Source organism: Vespa crabro, chromosome 20 (genome assembly GCF_910589235.1).
Source record: "Vespa crabro chromosome 20, iyVesCrab1.2, whole genome shotgun sequence".
Lineage (NCBI taxonomy): Eukaryota > Metazoa > Arthropoda > Insecta > Hymenoptera > Vespidae > Vespa > Vespa crabro.
Window position 1 is genome coordinate 4,824,003 of NC_060974.1, and position 19,879 is coordinate 4,843,881.

The following is a 19,879-nucleotide window of genomic DNA, read 5'->3' on the forward strand; positions in this document are numbered from 1 at the left end:
TACATCGTTCCACGCGATAGGAAAACAACCGTAAAATTGTACTCGAGTGATTGCGACGTGGGAAAATAAATGTGATCGAGCGTCTAATTTCGAGTGTTGTTGTTGTTGTAGTAGTCTATGTCGAATTTTGTTATAACCTTGTTTGGTATATAAAAATTGATATCTCTGATGGCTCTTCGGGCGAACATCTTGTTACGCATTGGATGGTAGAATATTTATAGGAAACCGTTGACTACGGTCCTTTCGTCAAGAGATAAAATACATTTTGTTTTTAAACAAAAGAGTGCAACAAGAATCACAATACAATCTATTAAAATAAACATATAAGTGTGAAGGTCGCCCTAGTCCTCCTACTAATGATTTTAGTTTTGTCGATCAATTGTCCAAGCGAAACGCCTTTCGTTTCGTTTCTCGTGTAAACCGAAGTTAAAAGGAAATAATCGATCATATTAAGCCCCCAAAATAGCCCGGCTACGTTACACTAAAGTTTGACAATATTTCTTTTATATCGATTAAAAAAAATTGCTAAAAAAATCGAGCGATCTTTCGCGTTATCAACGATGACTTTCCTATTGGATTCTATGTGTCAAGAGAATATAAATCGCTTCCCCCCACCACCCCACTCCCCATTATTTTTCATTATTTTTAAATATATGTATCTTTCTTTTTCTTTTTTTCTTTTATTCATTCATTCATTCATTCATTCATTCATTTATTAATTTTCTTTTTTCTTTGTTCCCTCCTCCTCCTCCTCCTCCTCCTCCTCCTCCCCGCCCAGTTTCCCTTTATATATTAAAAATGCGTAAATGTAATATCCGTAAGTGTAAAGAAATTTTATCATCCTTCACCAGCGACTCCATTTTCTCATCTGCCGATGATGCTGCAACAAATCGTGTTTTTCTTTATCCGGCCAAGTTGCGTACAAATAATAATTGACACTTGACGTCAACGATGGCATTTGCTTATATACTTGTTAAATAAACACAAAAGTATGTATATACGTGAATATTCTTTCATCGATTTCTCAATAATGTTAAAGCGACGACATGTGTATCCGACGAGTAACAAACAGCGTACGACATTACCGATGTTTCTTCAGGCGAATAAATAAAAAGACGTTTAAATGGTAGATGATATGGCAAACTGTCGGTTATACAGGTTTCAAGAATGCATATCAATGCATATCAATGCATTTTCATAGTTTGATATACGATAAATATTATTTCCCAAGTAATATTAATTGACCATTGATGATTTCATCGTATAAAGATAACTGGCAATTAACGGAGAGTCTTGTTCGACGATGATATAATTTATCCGGGCATTCTTTGAGTTATATAAAAATATATCCAAGATATTTTGTAATTTAATTCTTCGAGAAATAAAACTTTACGTGCTCATAAATATAGAGATCTTTCGGAATCCAAGAGATAATCTGAAATATTCTACCGTTAGACGGTACTCTTGATTGATATTTTTTTCGAGTCCAATTTTAATAATTCCAATCGAGAAGGATAATATAGAAATTCGCGCATTAACAAATTGTCAGTATGCGATGCTGTTAGCCATAAATAATATCACACGTATTCGGTGAAATCTCGTTTTATCCTATGACTATTACTCGTTTGTAAAATTTATTGAATCGAATTGAAATGAGCGGTACAATTTCGTAAGAATTTTTTACGTTTTTTCTTTTTTTTTTTTTTTTTCTATCATTCGTATCAACTAACAATAAGTCAAGTAAATGTCATATTGTTTTATACGACTGAACAATAAAATCAATCCATATCGAATATAGTTCCAAATTCACAGTGCTTAATATGTAATAATAGAAAAATATTAGAGCGCTTTGAGCTGTACTTTATAATCTATAAAGACGTACACTGTATAAAATGGTATTGTGCTTGCATGTAAAGCAATAAACATATTCGAAACTTGGCGTTTAGAAGCTGGCAGTGAAGTTTACTTCAAGTCGATACTAGTATTTTTATCCTTCGTCATACAATTTCGTGAGAAAAATAATTCTTTTGATCCTATTTATGAAGCAATTCTTATAAAAAGAAAAAGAAGAAAAAATGTACAATGTAAAAGTTATGGCATTACTTTATACCAATACTCAAATCATATTACCAGTACAATTATATAATATACAAGTATACTATAACTTTTATACACTAGTATAAAGTAATGTTATAGCTTTCACATTATATAGTATTAAATATTTTATTACGATGCCTAGGGTAAATGTAAATTATTCTTTAAAAAGATGAAAAGATACGAAATAATAATTACTAGGGGTTCGTTACGGGTACAAGGAAATAAAGAGAATATAAGCGTGGGACATAAAAATTACAGTATGTGATGTTGCAGAAGGATAAGAGATTTTTTCCATCCAATATTTGCATCCAAGCATAAGAAAAAGAATTTGAACGAAAGCTTTTTCCCTTTGATAGGGATTCGTTTCGTCGTTTCACTGACCCGTTGGAAAATGATAAACCGGATATTTCGGTGCGAAATGATTCGTAAGACCAATCACGTATTCCGACTCGTCGCGTTCTCGTAGATTTTTGGCGCCATACGTTGATTCCTCGTACGACGGGGGTGCTACGAAATAATCATAAAAATGTTATAACGTTAGTTCGTTGCTCAAGAAGATCAATGATAGCAGTAGTAATAACGATAATGATGAAATCGTGAAGAAAACGGAAATGATCATTACGTAATTCTGGATATAAATTCGAAGTAGGAGATAGATAATATTTTTCGGAAGTTTTCGTCGGTGAACTGACGAACATAGTATTCTCGGGAGGAGCGCTTGGTATCTGATAATTCACCAAGGGTATCGTTCCGACGAAAACTGGAGTGTCGCTCTTCAAATTACGATGATACCTGTTGGCGTAGAGATAAAAAAATTTCAAAGTATATAGAGATTCGACAATTGATCGATATTATTTTGAAGGAATAGGCACGCATAGTGTATACGTTTGAAATAACATCGAAATTACGAACCATCCTTCGATGCATGCTTCGACCTTCAGACGATATTCGAGATCGATGATACCGCAACTATTTAAATTCGACGGAGGAAGGGCCGGGACATCCAAGTTTTGTTCGTAATCGGAACTAGCTCCCCCATCGATCGGCCCTTTACTGACCTCCGTTACCACTATCTCTTCGATTCGCGTATCCGTTTGTGGACTAGTAGCACGGAATGTCACGATCTGAACTTGAAAATTGTATGCTTGATAGAAAACGTTTTCGTTTCCTCGTATCGTTAAATACGTTAGCCGAGAGACGATATTCTTATACCTTGCAAAGGCTCAGAGTAACGCGTGCTACCGTAACGTTAGATAAATTCTCGACGTTTATCTTAATCGGCATCGATTGACCAGGAACGTATCCTCTGACTGGTAAAGAATATGTCACGTTCAAAGGTGCACTGGTGCAACAAAGGCAGCAAAAGGATTTACTCATTTCTTCTCTGATTCGTTCCTGTCAAAGCGAAAATATTCCCATTCGATTAATATTCCTTTTTCGAGTCTGTTACAGTCGTCAGGCAATAGAACCTACCGACGTTCTGGGTTCTTGATTCAGATCGAACGGCAAGACGATCGTGAAGGCTGCTTTAACTTCCTGATCAAATTTCCAAGGGCGATCTAAGATGGCCTTGACCGTATATCGAACATGCCCAAAGTCAGACTCGAAACTGCTCGGTAAATTTTCCGGCAAAGTACATGTGAACGGGAACTTGTGTTCGCCCGCTTGTATCTCGATTTCATTTCCTGAAAAGAAGGTAAGAAGAAGGTAAAAGAAAACCCGATTAAAATCGGTGAACGATGAAAAAAGGGGCAAAAGGAGAAATATAAAAACGCGCGTCGTCATTACCAGAAGCCGATCCGACGAGATAGTACTTTGTCTGAAAATACTCTTCGTGCGCGCTGAATGTTGTATTCTCATCTCTATAGTTTCCTGTATTATCCAATCTTTGTTTATCCGTTGTCCAATAAGTATTTGCTTCTCCTTTTACCTTGACGCATATACCTGTAAAAAAAAATCGATAATAGGCGCACAAAGGGCGATATGTATATATAAATGCTAAAGGAATTTACGCGGATAAAATAGATGGATATTCGATTTGCGTGGACTCTGCGACGATGGACTCTGTGCAACACCACGTCAGCTATAATTAGAGCTCGCGATTCCTCACGGGAGAAACGAGAACACGTAACAGCAAGTAGCCTATCGATGCCAAAGAATTACGTGTTTCCGTGAATTCCCATTTCTTCGGAATATCCTTGAGAAATGCGCTTGCGTCGCGCGGTACGAAACATAGACAGAGAGAGAGAGAGAGAGAGAGAGAGCGAAAAGAAAGAAAACAATAGCCATAATATTGTAGCAACACGTCAAACGGATCACGACCTTACGTCCCGTTGAAAGAAGCTGTTCGCTCAAGGTCGAAGATCGAACGAACGAACGATCGATCGATCGATCGATCGATCGATCTACGAACTGATGAATCGAGGAAAAAATAACTATGACGTCGTCTCGCGTCCGACTTACCGCGAATCTTTTTTACTCCGTCTAGAACCAGTACTATATTTCCCGATACCATTTGTCCGGGATAATAAATTTTCCATGGATTATCAAAAATGATGTCAAATTTCTTCAAGCCCATCTTGACAGAGAGAGAGAGAGAGAGCCTTATTTTTGGAGCCTTCTTTCTTCTCTCTTCTTACTTATCCCATTCCAACTGAAGCATTCCGAAGCACTGGAAAGCTCTATATCGGTCCTGCTCGTAAATGCCGGCAAGCACGGAGCGACTCTCGCGAAAAGACGCGCGTCAACGAAAGTCGGACTCACGCGTGGCGCCGAGTATGTCGAAAGTGAGAAACTATATTCTACGTTCTCTAACGTATGACGTCACTGGCAGATGACGGCTAATGCGCAAGATTGCACCTTCCTCCGTCGTCCTTTTTTCTTATTCTTCCGCTTCCTCTTTCCTTCTACTATATCTCTGTGGGGAGAAAAAAGAAAAGAAAGAAAGAAAAAAAAATTACAACGAATGTTACAAACAAATCGATGCACGTTTTTCCTTAATAGACGGTAAAAAAAAGATAAAAGAAAGGATAAAATGAAATAGAAAAAGGATACTAGGATTAAAAATCTCTCTTTTTCCAGCACGTTGGAGAAAATCCTGAAAGATAATAAAGTATACATATTTGGGAAAAAGCTATTACGAACGGAAAGATACGACGCGACATTTTCCGCGACGACTCGTCTAACAGGGCTTTTTCTCTGGCTTTCGCGCGCAAACTCCGTATCGTCTTTATTGATCCGTTTGCCCTACGTTCGTAGCTTAGCAATCGAGAGGGAAAGAGAGTAAAGGAAGGAGAGAAAAGGTGAGTGAGTGAGTGAGAGAGTGAGAGAGAGAGAGAGAGAGAGAGAGAGAGAGAGAGAGAGAGAGAGAGAGAGAGAGAGAGAGTACCGTGGTCACGGCGTAGCACGCCGTAAATATTCGTTCCAGTGTATTCGCCGTGGCGAGGATACGCGCATTAAAAGGCGTTCAAAAGCGACGTGAGCGTGGCGCAAGATGGCCCGGGGAGATACGGAGGATGGACCCCTGGTTCGACCCGTCGAGGCCGGTAAGTGATTTTGACCAAACTTTTAAATATTCGTCGAGACTCGCCCTTTCCTTTTATATCAAACTTCTTTCCTTTTAATAGCATACAAGAATGTTACCGCGTTCGTGGTAAACGCGCGGTTTATCGTCGTACATTATTCAAAACGATGAATCGATTCGTTTAACACTTATTCAAGACTTTTTCCCCTCGAACAGAGCTCATATATACGTCCGTGGCTTTTGGCGAAAATTCGCGATCCTTCTGGAAGGTCGTACCGTACACGGACACGGAGACATGGCAAAGTCTTTTGCGGATCGCATTTATTCTCGCCCGTCATATTGACGCGAAGGTTCATTTAATCGGGGACGGAAACTAGGGGGAGAGTAGGCGAGGGGGTGGAAAGAGAAAAAATCCATCAAATCCATTCTTCTTCCGAGCGAAACAGCTGTCTGTCACTATTAATTTCCTGTTGCTTCCGATTAATGCTCGCTCATAAAGATCAAGTGAGAAAGGCAGAAAAGAAAAATGTAATAAAAATCGCTTTCACCCTAATCTTCCGCCGTCGCTGTCATTTTGATAATACCCTGCGCGTTTATTATAAACTAAAGATAGTTTGGGAAAGTGTCTCGATAACGAAGATTACGTTCGTCGGTTCTTAGATATAAAAGGTGGAAAATTTGTCGCATGAAATTTCCTTCTACTCCTAGAGTAGATATATATATATATATACATATATAGAAGTTCGTTATCGAAATGTAAATTTTAACGTTGCCTGTAATTTCAGTATCGACGACAACGTTGGTCGCGCTATGCACCGGCGGCGCTTTCTTGATTTGCGCCGTCGCAATGACCTGGTGGCTCTGTCGACGACGACGCGAGCATACCAAGCTAAACGCGGACAGATCGTTGGCTTTCAGACCACCCCGTAGAAAGCCGACCGCGGTAAAGAGTCCCGGTAGCACGAGCCATTATTTGAAAAAGAGTCCGAGTCCAACCGGGCCTGCGAAAAGTCCACCAGGCTCGACCGGACAACAGACCAGTCCTACCGGATCTAGAGACGAAGGATCGACTAATGCCACCATCTCGGACTCGACGACGTCGCACACCACCGGAAATAATAATACGAATTACGATGTTTCGCGTTGCGAGAAAGGTTAAAAATCCGTACGAATATTCCGTTTAAACGGTGTTTGTTTACTCGACAATTTTACATTACGGTCTTTGCTCCTGAGGATTATTTTCATTAATTTTTCTTCCTCAGCCGGTACGCCGCCAGTTGAAACGCCTACCAGCACCGAGGTTACCCTCAATATCGAGGACGAATGCGACAAGGCCGAACTCGAGAATAACGAGAAGGTCAAATGCGAGAAAAATGTCGAAATCTCGGATAAGAAGGACGGTCTAGGTATATTGGTATTTAAATTGCGATACAAGAGCGAGCAAAATGCATTGGCGGTGACGGTCGTCAAGTGTAAGAAATTACCGGCTAGGGATCAGGGTAACGCTAGCAGCGATCCTTACGTGAAGTTGCAGCTTTTGCCGGACAAACGACATCACGTTAAAACAAGAGTCCTTCGAAATACGAGAAATCCCGTTTACAACGAGGATTTCACGTTCTTCGGAATTACAAAGAGTCAACTCGAGGTATCTACCGATAAAAAGAATCAGGCGCAAATCTGAAAGATAAGAGAGCACGAAAGAGAGTATTATATATATATATATACATATATATATATATACATACATATATACATACATATATATATATATATATATATGTAGGTGGGAGAGGGTAAAATATTATAATCCATAAAATGAACGCTGTTACTTACAGGATATCAGTCTGCACTTCGTCGTTCTAAGTTTCGACAGATACTCGCGCGACGAGATTATCGGCGAGTTAACGTGCGCACTTTCCTCGATACCAGGGTTAAAAGATTCCGATAATCAAGAAATATCTCTGCGCAGAAACATCTGTCCGAGGAGTTTGAAGGTCGGTGGCACCCTATGATCAAAGTTTAGACATCAGGTTATCAACTTTTTTAAATTCTTCTATATATAATACGATTGGATATTTTACAAGCCAAATCGAATATACGCAGTGCAATCCTTCTTTTAGATACAATCCCAAGGGAGAGGGGAACTGCTGGTATCGTTCTGCTGGCAGCCGGTGGCGAGTAAGCTGTCGGTCTTTGTCTTAAAGGCACATAATCTCCCGAAAATGGACGTGACGGGTCTTGCGGATCCCTACGTTAAGATTTATCTCTCTTATAATTCGAAATGTATCGCCAAGAAGATGACGCACGTCAAGATGCGTACCCTCAGTCCCGTATTCAACGAGTCATTTATTTTCGAGATACCCAATAATATCCATAGTTTAAGCAACGTTAGCTTGGAGATAGTTCTTTACGATTGGGATAGATTTACGAAGAATGAGGTAACAACAACGACCATTTTTATTCTTATCCTCCTTTGCTTCTTCTTTATTAAAAAAATATAAATCCAAACGTCCTTTTCCTCGACGGCCATTTCATTATTATTATTTCCTTAGGTGATTGGCAGATTAAAATTTGGCGGGCCAAAATGTCAAGAATCCGCGCTAAATCATTGGAACGAAATTTCAAGATCTCCGCGACGGCAGGTCGCGGAATGGCACAAATTGAGGGAATAATTCATTTTTCCCACCTTATTTGTGGGAATGCGACCTATCCTGTCTATTTCTCCCTCCTCTCCCCTTTCGATCTAGAATTCTTTTAGAATTCTTTCTTCGATTTCCTCGAAGGACGAGATTAAGACGAGAACGAGAAGGAGCCGTAATGTCCCCACGGTCAGTGTCGCTGCTCTCTTTGATGAAATTTTGCGACGCCTCTAAAAGAAATTCCTTCGAAGAAACGAAGAGACTTATGCCAATATGCTTATCTATGCTGCTGTGCACCATTATTTCATGGAGTTATATTTTTGCGCCTATTACGAGCATGCGCGTCCTAGGTATACCATATATATATATATATATATATATATATATATATATATATATATATATATATGTGTGTGTGTGTGTGTGCGCGTATGTACATGTATATCTAGTATATATGTTCTATTATTTATTTATTTGTTCGTTTGTTTGTTTGTTTGTTTCTCTGTTTGTCTGTTTGTTTGTTTTGTTTGAACGTAAAATCATTTAATCCTTTCCGAGGAGTGTTTAAAAAATATCTTCGGGCAAAGGGTCAAACGAAAAGAAAAGAAAGCAAGTAGACTCCATTGGCCCTTTAATCATTGCTAGCAGCTCTAATAAAAACATTCACGAACGGTCCGAAAATCATACCCCTTATTTATTGTCTCTCTATCGTTGTCGTTCCTTTAAGAGGATAATTTACGATCGAATATCATTATCATTAATATAAAAGATATTACGAGGCACGCTTAGAAAACGAGATAAAAGATGATGCGAGAGATCCACTTATGTTTCCGCGTTAACAAGCGCGCATTTTATTTTTATAGAATTTCTATAACGTAGTCATTTTGCCTTCGGATTTCTCTTTAAATTCATCGCTAAAGGACAAAAACGTTCTAGCTAGTTTTTCTATGTAAAATGAATCGAACGAAGAACAAGAAGGTTGACTCGAAAGTTGAACGAGAGCTCTTCTCTTTTTGAAGATCGAATTTCGATGAATTAATCAGGTTGATTTTTATTAGAAATAAATATGAGTCCGATTGATTGCTTCGGGTCAGTTGATCACTTCGGGATTATAAGACGAGAAAAAGAAGAAGAAGAAGAAGAAGAAAGTGAAAATGAACGAAGAGCGAATTAGATATTCGAAGCATAACGCATCTTCGATGAAACGAATGTAGGAAAGGTCGAAGAAAAAACGAAAGATCCTTCTTAAAGTGCACCGCTTTTTGCAAAATTTACAAATTGCAAAATTCATGTATTCACTGGCGATGCTTTTTCAAAGAAAGTTTGTAGTACAGAATTGTCAACCGATTCAATGTTCGCGAATACGCGAAACTCGTGTCCACACTCTTCGCAACGTAAAAGTCAATAATTGACAACGCATGAAACAATTATTTATTTTCTTATTTCACCTTACCCCCATATGGTCCTTCTATCGCGATATCGAAGTACGAGCGCGAATCGAGCAAGTATACCTTCCTTCGCCCATTCGTAAGAAATCAATTTATGCCGTTGGAAGACTCGACGGAGAAAAGAGAAGGGGAGAAAAAGAAGAAAAGAAAAGAAAAGAAAAAAGAAAACTGACCGAATAAGTAAATAAATAATGTACTAAATCGATCGAACGTGTTGCCCTTAGGAAGGCACGTCTCAGCTAAAGAAAAGAAACGAAAAAGCCATATTATACGATCGACAATGTCAGGATATTTATTTAATTGCTAATATTTACGATAATAAAGGACTATACATAATAAATAGTTGGTATAGGTAATATAAGACGCCTCTGACGTTCTCCGTCAAAAGACAATTCGACGATTATATTTCGTATTTTATTCGCATTGTAAAATCGTTCCTTTATGAAATTTCATTCTAACTCCGATGGGAGAACACGTTGAAACGTTCTCGAGGAATCGCCAAAATAGCATCGTTTACGTTCCATTTTCATTTTATCATTTATCAACCTATACTTTAACTTTCCTTTTTTCTTCTCGGCCCCTCCTTTTGAAAAAATACGTCGATTCATTCGCCAACTATTCGGACTAATCTAATGTGAAATTATTCCACGTGAAATGTGAGGAAGGGCATAAATTTAATGCGATAATGACTATCGTCCAAATTAATATCGCTTTGTCACGTACCCTTTTCGTAGTATAGCGTACTCTATTTAGACGGATGGCGCAAAGCTGATAATAAATAAGAAACGGTGCTTTTTTCCTTCTCCTCGGAGAACAATATTATATGCAAAGAGGACGCGTAACGACGACAATGCTGTCCGTGGAAAGATTTTAAGGCTGTGTGGTCAATAAAAAAGAAAAAGAAAAAAAAAAGAAAAACGTTATCTTCTGATCACTTTCTTCCTCTCCTTCTTCAATAACGAATTTGTAATTTCCTCGAAATCACGTCTTTTTCTACAAGATCGGAAAGAAAAAAAAAACATATCTCATCGATGAAAAAAAGAAAGTAAAAACGTATTCCCTACGTATTTGTATAACGTTCGCCTTTAAATGTTCCTTAGGACCAATTTCTCACTTATACACAGAAGAAATTACTTTTTAACTTTAAAAAAAAAAAAGCAAATATTCATATTCACGACCGTTCGTTATAGAAAGATATTATTCTTCAAACGACCGAAGCTCCAAATTGAGATATTCATCACGATGATGTACGTACGAGCCAAGAGGAACGCAAAAAGGATGCGGTGTGTATGTAAAAAAAAAAAAAAGACAAGTTACGAAAATTTGTTCAAAAATAATACATTAAGCTATTACGTACAAAAGCTTGTAACCATAGTATAAAATGTAGTATATATGAACATTATTAAATGAAATATTAGCTAAAATTACCAAAATCCATTAATATCTCTAAATGCTTCATGTAATCGTAATATTTTTTTCCTCTTTCCTTTCTTTACAAAAACTTGGTTCGTTCATATCAATTCTATATTAATATTTACAACATATGTACGTACTACAATTAAAAGTTGCAACTAAATATATGGCGCATACAAAATATGTTCTCCATCAATGAATGGCATCATTTAACGAGAACTTGTTGAATGTGCTGCAAATATAATTTATATCCTAATAAAATTTTGAGTATATATAACGTAACGTTGTTACCTTCTACAGTAAAAAATGTACTGCATTTAGATGATAAGATATAGATACATCAACAACGGTAGAATCAGATTATCAATTTGATCGGTTTTCGTTTCAACAAAAGAAATTGCAATAACGGACGGTATACCTCTTAATAACGACCATTGATCATTGATATATCCTAATTTAAAAATTAAATGAGACACTATATAATGGTTATCTCATAGAAAAGAAGGAGCATTGGGGGAGAAGAACAAAAAAGAAAAAAACAAAAAAGAAAAAAAAAGGAAAAAAGAAGAAGAAGAAAAGAAAAAAGGAAAGAAAAGGAATACGTACGCATGTAAACAAGAACCATTATCGTTCCAAGTTGACTAATAATACAGCCAAGCGTTCCTTCCAGAGATTTTTCTAAACCTGGCCACTTATGCTTTCCCCATTTACTACCGACGAAACTAGCAGCCGTATCGCCTATGCCTACTGTTAATACCCCGCTAAGAAGGACGAACAGTGAAACATTACTAGCTGGCATCCACAATGGAAATGAAAGGCCACAGAGTAAATACAATGGCGTCAAAGATATCAAAGTATCTTTCTCGTCCACAAATACAATGAACCCCTTCTGCAGAATATCCCCCAATGGCGATATATGCAAAATCCTTGATAACTGAAATTTCGTTAATGCGGAAACGAAGAAACGATTGGAAATAAATTATATTATTCGTAATATCGTGATACTTATTATAAATTGATAATAAATAGCGAAGAAATTTCAATTGTTCTTTTAGCTTTGATAAAGGCAGAATAATATTGTAAAGCTTCGTACCTCAAATAGTATGAATATTCCCATTATAACGCCGCTTCCAAGATATAATAACGTAGGCTCGAATATAAGTCCGGGTATATAAACCAGAACGGCTAGGACATGAAAGTATTTCCTGATGGAGGTTGTAGCTTGAATGCCAGATAGCGTTTGAAAGATTATAACAAATACGCAAAATAATAAACAAATTGTCCAATATATTATCAATGTAATCTGTGAAAATAAACGTGAACGTTTAACGTTTCGATGATCATATTCATCGATTATCATATTCATTATACGTCCCATCATTGACGGACAAATAATATAAAACTCACTCTATGTGGTTTTCCAGTGATATAAAATAATATCCATGTTATAGGATTTTTGTCAAGGAGGACATATAACGATGGAACAGCAAGTAGAAAAAAAGTACCAAATAACATTGTATAAAAGTACAAGGGGGAACGTAGTATAGAAAAGCTTTTACACAATATACAAACTGATAACACATATAATATGCCAATCTGCAAAACATTTGACAAGGCGCAAAATTACATTTTTTTTTCCAAATTTTTTGCAAAATTATTTGCGACGAGCGATTAAAATACCTGCAATATAACAGTAACGATATCGTCATTATGAATTGGTGGTAAATGATACCTCAATGGTACATTCGTCGCGACCGACAATAGGAATAAAATAATTCCGTGCGTAACTATCGTTGCCTCTCCTATCGTGAAACAACCAGGGCAATGTGACATTAATTGTAGGACTCCCCAGGTACCCAAGCTTCCTACGCTTAATCCCCATATTAAACTTGTCAGCAATCCTGCACTTGTGTAATGATCGAGGAAATTATGATGAATATATCTTATAGTTTAAATGAATATGTTTTTTACCTTACGAATTAACGAATATTAATTTGTATTCGAACAAAATATAAATCGCCATACCTTTGTTTGCCACAAGAAGATATAACATAGATGTTGTGATCGACGGTAGAAAATAAATAACTTGAAAATCTTTAATCGCGCCATTTCCCATAAAAAGGCGAACGTAAAGAGACAAGCAGCTAACGAGTAATCCAAAACCTCCTAAACCTGTGACCAAACATATCTCCGAATAACTACTACTTTCTTTTAGTAACGTTAAAACTGCACAGAATCCAATTAAACCTCCAATCCATAATCCACTGCTTCCTTTTGATCTAGAAATGTGTAAATAAATGTGTATCCTTTTATAAAAGAAAACAAAAAATATATTACATTAAAACGTTACTTTGCTGAACTTAACGAAATAGTAAAACGACTTGTAGGGCAATTCAATGAATTATTATAATACACGTTTATGCGATGTCGTGTCGAGAAAAGATATAAATCGTCGGCTGTTATATATACATACCGATGTATTATGCCATTTATCTTTAAATTTTCCAAAACTTTTTCTTCGAGTTTCTGATATTTCACAAAGGCCATATCCATTTTATCTAAGACGATCAAACGTAACCTTCATTAGATAAATAACTACAAATTCACATAAACTTTCATTTATTGACGCGGAAACGTTTATCTCAAGATAATCGGTAGAAAGGTCACGATTTTGTTTTTCTTTTTTTTCACACGATATATCTGCAGTACTACGTCATCTAGGTGTACTTTTTTTCTCTCGAAGGATTCAAGTATATTCCTCGAGATTCTGCAAATCACATTCATATGTAGAAAAGACCGCGTCTCTTTCTGTCGTCGCACCTGCCAGTGTAGTATTTTACGTGTTGCGCTTGCGATCGGACTTCATCTCAAGAAGTGTTTGCATTTAATAATATACGCACGCGCGCGCACGCACACGTACGTACGTACGTACGTAAGCGCGCGCGCCTGCGCACGTATATTCGATCATGATAGGAATCGTGAAAATAAAGATTAAATAAAATTAAGCAATTTATTAAATATATACAAAAATCATTGAATTTGTAACATGATTTCATATCAAGTGATATTAATCAACTTGATACATCAAATAATTTGGTACGCTAGCGCACCAAATCTAAAGACGCGTTTAATCCTTCTTTTCATTTAGTTAAATAGAATAAAACAAATTATGTACGCATACATACATCAAGTATCTAGACATAATGACGTTAGGCATTTATAAAAAATAATCCAAACGATTAATCTATAATTTTTTTAGACCTCTCTTAACATTTTATATTTTTAATCGAGCAAGTCATACTACAAAATGTTAACAAATTATTTGTCAACTAGATCACCAGCTTAAATAAAAAAAAAATATAACTAGATCGCGTATCCCGGCTGTATCTAAACAACTATATAATAATTGAAGACTATTGTCAAATAGTCAAATTTGCTTTTGCAAATGCAATAAGACCATTTGTAGATGAATCATGAGTTGTAATTTTATCAGTATTACGAAGCTCAGGTTCAATAGCTTTTGCCAACTGTTTACCCAACTCAACGCTATAATAAGCAACATTGAATATCGGAAAAAAAATTATTTATATTAGTATAATTAAATGTTTAGTTTCAAATCTTTGATACTTATCTTCGATACTTACCCCCACTGATCGTACGAGTTAATGTCCCAAATAATACCTTGTACAAAAATTTTGTGTTCGTACATTGCTAAAAAGTATTGAAAGAAATTGTATCTTCATAAAAAAAGTCAAATCTCTCTCTCTCTCTTTATCTTGACTACACCTTGAATAATGATACTAACCGATCAAAGCTCCAAGGACAAAAGGCGTAACTTTTTTTACCATAATACTATTGGTTGGTCTGTTGCCCTCAAATACTTTATGAGGTAACAATGAATTCACTTGTTCCGGATTTAAGCCAGATTTCTCTAATTCATTTTTAGCTTCACTTTGACTTTTGCCTTTCATTAAAGCTTCCGTTTGCGCAAAGAAATTGGCAAGTAAAATTTCATGATGTAACGTACCTTGAACCTTTAATGAATATTTATCATTTCACAAATATAAGAAATAAATTTTTATCTTTTCAAAAGTTTTAACGTCTAACTTTCAAACCTTATTCTGGGATAGTACGGGAATTATAAAATCTGCAGGTACGAGTCTTGTACCCTGATGAAGAAGTTGATAAAATGCATGTTGTCCATTGGTACCTGGTTCTCCCCATACAATCGGCCCTAAACATATTAAAATCTATTCGTCAAGACTCGTCAATATACAATAAAATATATATTTTATATTATGATATGATTACCGGTAGAATAATTGACTTTCTTCCCAGATCGAGTAACGAATTTTCCATTACTCTCCATGTCACCCTGTTGAAAATATGCAGCAAATCTATGCAAATACTGATCGTATGGTAATAATGCATGTGTCTCAGCTTTATAAAAATTATGATACCATATGCCAAGAAGCGCAAGAATAACAGGTGCCTGTGTATTGTTAAATGACAAAAATTATACACACACACATAAATATATATATATATATATATATATATATGTGCTAACGAAGTCTATGAATAACTTTTCATACATTTTTCTCTAGCGGAGCTTTGCAAAAATGTTGATCCATAAAATGCGCTCCGCTGAGAAGTTTCTCAAAATTTTCAAAACCAATGGACAAGCAAATGGACAAGCCAATAGCGGACCATAAGGAATATCGTCCCCCAACCCAGTCCCAAAATCCAAACATATTCTTCTCATCGATACCAAATTCTTTAACTTTCTGCGTATTAGTGGAGAGAGCGACAAAATGGAAGGCGACAGCTGCTTCCTAAACAATAATGTGTGTATGGACGGAGTATTTATAGATACATATCAGGGGCCTTTTAATATAATCCGCACGTATTACTTACATTTTTTAATGATTCTAATAACCACAATTTCGCCGAAGTTGCATTAGTGATCGTTTCTTGAGTAGTGAACGTTTTAGATGCTATTATGAACAGAGTAGTTTCCGGATTTAATTTTTTAAGCGTTTCCGCGATATGAGTTCCATCTATATTACTGACAAAGTGTATACGTGGTCCGATATGATAGGCCTTTAAAGCCTCCGTTACCATCAGGGGACCCTATTTGTAAAAATACTCGTACGTCAATAAGAATTGCTTTTGTTTCATTAATTATATTACTTTACCAAGTCAGAGCCGCCAATACCAATGTTTACAACGTCTTCGATTGCCTTCCCTGTAAAACCTTTCCATTGTTTTGATATTATCTAGATATAAAAGGAGAATATATTTTCTGTCATTTTTCTTTAATATTGCACAAAGATATATAATCTATTTATATCACTATCTTGCCTCATTAGTAAATTGTTTCATGTGACTTAAAACTCCATTCACTTCTGGCATAACATCTTTATCATCGAGTAATATGGGAGTATTACTTCTATTACGTAAAGCCGTATGTAGGACAGCTCTGTTCTCGGTAAAATTTATTTTTTCGGCGGAGAACATTGCGCTTCGTGCCTCTTCAATTTGTCGTGCACGGGCCTAAATGAAATGTCAAAAGTAATAATTACTAGCAATTTGTAGGTTATAAATGGTAAATAAAATATAAGATACAATCGATCGTTGCGTGACCATAATAATTGGTAATATTAAAATCGTACCAAATCAAGTAACGAGTCAAATATCTCCTTTGTGATTCGATTCTTAGAATAATCGAGTAATATAGGCCCATCTTCTGGAGTAGAGATTTCCAGACTAAGAGAGGCAAAGTAAATAAAGAAAAAATTACGTTACGTCGAAAGACATACTGACTATATTATTATTTCTATTATATTATTTTTCCCATTTTATGAGATATTATTTGGTTATAAAAAAAAGAAAGCGATATTAGATTGAATTAAGATATTAATAATTTGGTGTACGTGATGAAAATCTCGGAAGGGTCACGTCAAGGTCATAAGCCAAGAACGTAATCGAACATACCTGAACTTCTGAAAACGATCAGGATCCTGCTGAAATAAGTTATATATGTTAATTTCAGATCCCGTCTTGTTGAAACATTCTTCTAACTTGACCCAAGTAGGTTCGCTCGTTAATTCCTGTTTAGTCTTCATATTTGATTCAAGGAAACCGCGTCAGCGTTCTTTCGATCCGATTTACTCGCCCTCTCTTCAATTTCTCATTTATTCACTTTCGAGGTTACTGACATTCATTTGTCCTGTTGTAATTTAAAGGCGAATTCTAAACAAGACTTCGAAACCAATACATTATGTACAAACCGAAGCGCCACTTTGGATAAAGGAAATTGATTCGTTGTAAATATTGAAAAGTATATTGTTAATAGCCAATGGAATAAACGATAAAAACGAAATTCAATAATATCAATCTATATCAACAGATCCAAATTGTACTTGTATTATCGATACTATATGGTTGTAGAGCATGAATCGCTTGAAAAGTGAATATTTCACGAACTAATTTTTCAATAATAAAGATAAGAGTCTCCCCTTTGAGCAAAAAGATTAAGAGAAGGGAGGACTCGTTGTTGTAGCACAAGACGGAAGTGTCGCCATCTTGATACGCGCCAAGTTTAAAACGTTCATTCAAAGATTAATTTTAATATACATGTGTATATATATATATATATATATATACATATACATATACACGCGTACACACACACGCGCAAGTATATATATATATATATATATATATATATATATATATATATATATATATATATATAACCGTTAAACCATAGGAGAGGATCATGGTTAAAGCCATGCTGGATATGCTCCCCGGAGGATTCAGGATATTAAAACAAATCTAAAGATAATTGCGCACGCAAGTGCTAGCGATAAAAAAAATTCAATGCATTTGCTAAATGGCGTAAATGACTTCCGTCGGATGGAACTACAATGAATTTTGACGATATCCTATATCTTTGATTCTCTCTTTAGTCTTTTTATTCGAAGGAGAAAACTAAATGGGTATATCACGAGTTGTGTATCGAAAATTCTGGATTTATTATTTATATGAACTCTTGTGATTTTCTTGCTGTTACATCAATAATTTGATTAATACGATTTACAATCAAGTTGTCTGTTTGATTCCATCGAAATAATATTGTTTTAAGTAGAACGCAGAAATGGTAATTGTATTGCTACTATGATTGTTTGTGAAATCTCTCTGTGTGTGTATGTGTGTGTGTGTCTATTGTTTATGCTCGTATTATCAATAGTATAATTTTTCCGAATCATTGGGCCCATTCTATTATATTTTATATCAAATTGTCATATAATTTATCGGCAAATATACTTTTCTTGTTCGTTTTGTATACCAACGAAGTATACAAAATAATGACATCGTATACATTTAATTTGATATAATATGTAATATGTTACATTCGAATATTCATTTTCACTAAGAATTAGGCATTAATTTCAGTCACATACGATATTACTCGTACAGCCAGGCAACAGGCCAGAAACAAGAACGTTTTCAGACTATGAAAGTGTCAACGAGTGTATGGAAGGTAATTGATTTCTATCTTATATATTAGGTTGTCCGAAAAGTTCGTGCCGATTTTGTCATTACGTTACCTATCACAAATCGGCACAAACTTTCCGGACAACCCAATATGTCATTATATGAATATGCGAGCCTCTCATACGAGCCAAATTGATCACAACCACGCAAAAGAAAAGTGTCAAGAAATTCCATAGTAAAGCCATAACATTGTATTTTTGTCGACATTATTTGTCGTTGTAATTTATTTATTACTTATTATTCCATTCATGTTTCAATCTAACTTATTTTAAGAGCTTAATTATCATGGAAATTTATATTAAATATATGAAGAGTTAAGGATCAATCGAGTGCTTTTTAAAGAATTCTAAAAGTACAGTTCAAATCACTTTGGCTGCGAATAATTCATGCATGCATGCATGCATTCATATGTATGTGCAAGATTAACTCGAACGCATAAATTATCTTCGTTCTGTTTGCGTCGATATAAAAGAATTTTTCAATTATTTACAAGAAAAACAACGATAATTTTAAGATCTCCTTGGAATGAACAACTTTGTAAAGAAAACGAGAATCTTTGTCAGAAAGAAGTGCGTTCGAGTTAAGCTAAATGTCCCAAGTATATATTTAATCTTTTTTATATATTTCATAAATGTGTGTACATAGTATATATATATATATATATATATATATGTATATATATATATATATATATATATATATATATATATATATATGTGTGTATATGAAAAATACTAATGATTGCACATTTCTTATACGTAGGTGTATGTAAAATTTATGAAGAACATTTGAAAAAAAGAAATCCAAATACACCGACGATCACGTACGATATTAGCCAATTATTTGACTTTGTCGACCAACTGACAGACATATCATGTTTGGTATATCAAAAATCTACAAACACTTATGCACCGTACAATAAGGAATGGATCAAGGAAAAAATATATGTCCTATTGCGTAGAGCTGCTGGCCATAGCGAGTAACGTTATGGCTATTATAGATGTAAACTCTCTTGTATAAGATAAATTAATTTTAAGTACCATATTGTATACTATCGTTTGTAACAATAAATATACACGTAAGAGCAAATAATTATTATTATCTTATTACACACGCACTTAATATATACATATATGTGTATATATTAAGATTATTATAAGATCCTTTGTAAAAGAAAAACATGTAAAAAACATGTG

General features: G+C 35.4%; 6 protein-coding genes across 9 annotated transcripts in view; 3 read left to right on the forward strand and 3 right to left on the reverse strand.

Moving 5' to 3' along the window:
* The window catches only part of LOC124431132 (max-binding protein MNT-like), a 15,524-nt gene extending 14,528 nt beyond the window's left edge, over positions 1 to 996 (forward strand). For both annotated transcript variants that reach the window (XM_046978621.1, XM_046978622.1), the window contains exon 12: positions 1 to 996. This exon is cut by the window's left edge and continues 1,315 nt beyond it. The gene's annotated coding sequence lies outside the window, so the exon portion shown is untranslated.
* A 590-nt stretch (positions 997 to 1,586) lies between these two features.
* LOC124431144 (arrestin domain-containing protein 17) lies at positions 1,587 to 4,690 on the reverse strand. Its single transcript, XM_046978658.1, has 7 exons — positions 4,561 to 4,690; positions 3,886 to 4,041; positions 3,571 to 3,782; positions 3,310 to 3,492; positions 3,010 to 3,221; positions 2,720 to 2,889; positions 1,587 to 2,604 (listed from the first exon to the last, which is right to left on the reverse strand). The coding sequence occupies exons 1-7, from the start codon at positions 4,673 to 4,675 to the stop codon at positions 2,471 to 2,473; spliced, it is 1,182 nt and encodes a 393-aa protein (XP_046834614.1). The 5' UTR covers positions 4,676 to 4,690; the 3' UTR covers positions 1,587 to 2,470.
* Positions 4,691 to 4,900: 210 nt separating this feature from the next.
* On the reverse strand, positions 4,901 to 13,978 carry LOC124431141 (dolichol kinase). Of its 2 annotated transcripts, none has more exons than XM_046978649.1 (7): positions 13,594 to 13,978; positions 13,146 to 13,399; positions 12,801 to 13,021; positions 12,528 to 12,716; positions 12,214 to 12,423; positions 11,727 to 12,054; positions 4,901 to 5,014 (listed from the first exon to the last, which is right to left on the reverse strand). In XM_046978649.1, exons 1-7 carry the CDS (start codon positions 13,671 to 13,673, stop codon positions 5,007 to 5,009), a joined length of 1,290 nt encoding a protein of 429 aa, XP_046834605.1. In that variant the 5' UTR covers positions 13,674 to 13,978; the 3' UTR covers positions 4,901 to 5,006. The 2 variants fall into 2 exon arrangements, with proteins under 2 accessions (XP_046834605.1, XP_046834604.1); XM_046978648.1 differs by lacking the exon at positions 4,901 to 5,014 and adding an exon at positions 8,668 to 11,571 and having other exon boundaries at positions 13,594 to 13,976.
* On the forward strand, positions 5,381 to 8,616 carry LOC124431142 (synaptotagmin-11). 2 transcript variants are annotated; one of them, XM_046978651.1, is made up of 7 exons: positions 5,381 to 5,399; positions 5,525 to 5,642; positions 6,406 to 6,774; positions 6,883 to 7,265; positions 7,456 to 7,614; positions 7,741 to 8,058; positions 8,173 to 8,616. In XM_046978651.1, the coding sequence occupies exons 2-7, from the start codon at positions 5,591 to 5,593 to the stop codon at positions 8,290 to 8,292; spliced, it is 1,401 nt and encodes a 466-aa protein (XP_046834607.1). In that variant the 5' UTR covers positions 5,381 to 5,399; positions 5,525 to 5,590; the 3' UTR covers positions 8,293 to 8,616. The 2 variants fall into 2 exon arrangements, with proteins under 2 accessions (XP_046834607.1, XP_046834606.1); XM_046978650.1 differs by lacking the exon at positions 5,381 to 5,399 and having other exon boundaries at positions 5,429 to 5,642.
* A 138-nt stretch (positions 13,979 to 14,116) lies between the features above and the next one.
* On the reverse strand, positions 14,117 to 17,364 carry LOC124431139 (glucose-6-phosphate isomerase). Its single transcript, XM_046978643.1, has 11 exons — positions 17,118 to 17,364; positions 16,796 to 16,889; positions 16,485 to 16,676; positions 16,319 to 16,399; positions 16,038 to 16,253; positions 15,716 to 15,955; positions 15,432 to 15,612; positions 15,236 to 15,354; positions 14,926 to 15,154; positions 14,765 to 14,831; positions 14,117 to 14,666 (listed from the first exon to the last, which is right to left on the reverse strand). Exons 1-11 carry the CDS (start codon positions 17,246 to 17,248, stop codon positions 14,540 to 14,542), a joined length of 1,677 nt encoding a protein of 558 aa, XP_046834599.1. The 5' UTR covers positions 17,249 to 17,364; the 3' UTR covers positions 14,117 to 14,539.
* A 591-nt stretch (positions 17,365 to 17,955) lies between these two features.
* LOC124431146 (enhancer of rudimentary homolog) lies at positions 17,956 to 19,772 on the forward strand. The gene is made up of 3 exons (XM_046978660.1): positions 17,956 to 18,285; positions 18,582 to 18,669; positions 19,446 to 19,772. The coding sequence occupies exons 1-3, from the start codon at positions 18,283 to 18,285 to the stop codon at positions 19,664 to 19,666; spliced, it is 312 nt and encodes a 103-aa protein (XP_046834616.1). The 5' UTR covers positions 17,956 to 18,282; the 3' UTR covers positions 19,667 to 19,772.
* Positions 19,773 to 19,879: the final 107 nt, after the last annotated feature.

Excerpts from the sequence above, each read along its gene's own strand:
- LOC124431144 (XM_046978658.1), bottom strand. The coding sequence starts at position 4,675 with ATGGGCTTGAAGAAATTTGACATCATTTTTGATAATCCATGGAAAATT. Across the intron at positions 3,783-3,885 it reads TCTCGTCGGATCGGCTTCTG|GAAATGAAATCGAGATACAA; the intron begins GTAATGACGACG and ends CCTTCTTTTCAG. Across the intron at positions 3,222-3,309 it reads TTACTCTGAGCCTTTGCAAG|ATCGTGACATTCCGTGCTAC; the intron begins GTATAAGAATAT and ends TTTCAAGTTCAG.
- LOC124431141 (XM_046978648.1), bottom strand. The coding sequence starts at position 13,673 with ATGGATATGGCCTTTGTGAAATATCAGAAACTCGAAGAAAAAGTTTTG. Across the intron at positions 13,022-13,145 it reads TCTTCTTGTGGCAAACAAAG|GATTGCTGACAAGTTTAATA; the intron begins GTATGGCGATTT and ends ACACAAGTGCAG. Across the intron at positions 11,572-11,726 it reads AATGGTTCTTGTTTACATGC|GATATATCAATGATCAATGG; the intron begins GTACGTATTCCT and ends TTTTTAAATTAG.
- LOC124431139 (XM_046978643.1), bottom strand. The coding sequence starts at position 17,248 with ATGAAGACTAAACAGGAATTAACGAGCGAACCTACTTGGGTCAAGTTA. Across the intron at positions 16,890-17,117 it reads GATCGTTTTCAGAAGTTCAG|TCTGGAAATCTCTACTCCAG; the intron begins GTATGTTCGATT and ends TGCCTCTCTTAG. Across the intron at positions 14,667-14,764 it reads AACTCGTACGATCAGTGGGG|CGTTGAGTTGGGTAAACAGT; the intron begins GTAAGTATCGAA and ends TGCTTATTATAG.
- LOC124431142 (XM_046978651.1), top strand. The coding sequence starts at position 5,591 with ATGGCCCGGGGAGATACGGAGGATGGACCCCTGGTTCGACCCGTCGAG. Across the intron at positions 5,643-6,405 it reads GGTTCGACCCGTCGAGGCCG|TATCGACGACAACGTTGGTC; the intron begins GTAAGTGATTTT and ends CTGTAATTTCAG. Across the intron at positions 7,615-7,740 it reads TCTGTCCGAGGAGTTTGAAG|ATACAATCCCAAGGGAGAGG; the intron begins GTCGGTGGCACC and ends TCCTTCTTTTAG.
- LOC124431146 (XM_046978660.1), top strand. Across the intron at positions 18,670-19,445 it reads TGTCAACGAGTGTATGGAAG|GTGTATGTAAAATTTATGAA; the intron begins GTAATTGATTTC and ends TCTTATACGTAG.